A 2,028-nucleotide genomic window follows, 5' to 3' on the forward strand; every position below is an offset into this window, starting at 1 on the left:
TTCTTGGCTTTGAGTCAACCAGGTAAGAGGAGCAAAATAGCACAACATTTTACTTCATCACAAGGTGCACGTATCCTTCAAACCTAGCTTTGTACCGCTTACATATATACAGTTCTCTTAGTCTATGTGGGTTTATACACAAGGCACTTATGCACAGACATAAACACCCCGACTATATACAGAATCACCAAGGAGTCGTCCTCCCTCCAGTACCTCCTTCCCACTGTAGGTACCCGGATGATGGTCTCCGTTTGGTGACTCTACAGGATGATCACAGCGCACCCCTCATACATCAGCAATGCCCTGACTCATCACTTTCCAAACTTCTGCTTCTTGTCTTTGTTTTTCTTCAGCTTTTTCTGGAACTTCCCGCCGCTCTTCTCCGGCAGGTCCACCTTCCGTTTTTTATCACTGAAATTATGAGTTTAAGAACATTAATGGAATCTGTGAGATGAACCCACAGTGACCGAATTCCAGCTTTAAATCCCCCGCTTACAGCACTTTGTCGCTGAAAGCTAAGCACAACCGAACACTCAATTCCATTCATTTCTATGGCCTGCCCTGGTTTACACCTGAGCGTTTTGTCATGGAAAGTTTCCCATTGAAGTCTAAGGGACCATTAAAGTAGCTCATGTACTTTTTCCAGCGACAGGTGATTTTCTGCTTGCATCAAAACGCTCGGGTAAGAACAGGGGCCATAGAGATGACTGACATTTCTTGTCTTGAGCATTTTGTCATACTTAGCTTTGAGTCACCAAATGCCTAGATGTGAACGGGGACTTAGGGCTGGTCGATTTAGGGCTTCAGCTTGTGTAAGAGCAGTATGTACAGCGAGCTTTTACAATGCATTTGCAGGGACAGAAAGACACATGACACTGGACAGAAAGCATGTGTAATACAGAAAAAAAAAATCATTGCATGTTTCTTGGCTTTGAGTCAACCAGGTAAGAGGAGCAAAAAAAGCACAACATTCTACTTCATCACAAGGTGCACGTATCCTTCAAACCTAGCTTTGTACCGCTTACATATATACAGTTCTCTTAGTCTATGTGGGTTTATACACAAGGCACTTATGCACAGACATAAACACCCCGACTATATACAAAATCACCAAGGAATGAGCCCAACAGTCGTCCTCCCTCCAGTACCTCCTTCCCACTGTAGGTACCCGGATGATAAGAACAGGGGCCATAGAGATGAATGAGATTTCTTGCCTTGAGCATTCTGCCACCTTCGCTTTGAGTCACCAAATGCCTAGCAGTATGTACACCAAGGTTTTACAATGCATTTGCAGGGATTTTAAACAGCTTTGTTGAAAATGTTTGTACTAGTTCTACACCCAGCTCATACACAAGCTGAATATAAACACATCGTCATCATGTGGCGCTGATATTTCAACACTTATTTGTTCACAAGAATGGAGAAACCAATTCAATTCAATGAGCTGACTTGCTCTGGAAAGGTCGCTCAAGTAAAACAAGGTTCCCCTTCAGATGGGAACCCAGAAAGTTCAAATCATAAAACATACAAAGGAAGCATCAGACCAAATGGTAAAGGAGGGTAAGTTGCTTTATTTGGTCATCATGTGATCCGATTTGTTTTATGGAGTCCATCTAAGGGCCCATTCACACTAGCCTGTGTACATGTCATTCAGTTCTCCGCTCCTGCGGCGGGATCCATTGCACTGTGATAAAATGCAGCATGTTTGCATTTAATTGCAGCACGCTGTAGTGTGACTGGGACACATAGAAGACAATTGTTTTCTACGTGTCCTAGTGTTGATGCTGTGTGACACATCGCAGGTCACCGCACTATATGTGAATGGGCTCTCAGTTTTAACCCCTTTGTGACTGACGACGTACAGTGTACGTCGCCAGCATCGGGGCTGTTTAAACAGACTCCCGGTGACTTTTGCCGCCGGGACTCTGTTTAAACTTGTAGAGCCGACTGTCGGCTTTACAACAGAAGCGATCTTGGCGACTTAGCTGTCGCCAGATCGCTTCTGCGTCCCGAAGAAGGGCCCCCCCC

At 44.7% G+C, this 2,028-nt stretch overlaps 1 protein-coding gene across 1 annotated transcript in view; it reads right to left on the reverse strand.

The window, feature by feature from the left end:
- Positions 1 to 264: 264 nt before the first annotated feature.
- Positions 265 to 2,028, reverse strand: part of NAT10 (N-acetyltransferase 10) — a 25,394-nt gene continuing 23,630 nt past the window's right edge. Inside the window, exon 28 of the mRNA XM_018569192.1 lies at positions 265 to 411. Within this exon, the coding sequence (XP_018424694.1) occupies positions 312 to 411 (100 nt within the window). The 3' untranslated portion in view covers positions 265 to 311. The remainder of the gene's footprint in view (positions 412 to 2,028) is intronic.

The sequence above is a fragment of the Nanorana parkeri genome, unplaced genomic scaffold (genome assembly GCF_000935625.1).
Source record: "Nanorana parkeri isolate BGI_ZX_2015 unplaced genomic scaffold, ASM93562v1 scaffold1298, whole genome shotgun sequence".
Lineage (NCBI taxonomy): Eukaryota > Metazoa > Chordata > Amphibia > Anura > Dicroglossidae > Nanorana > Nanorana parkeri.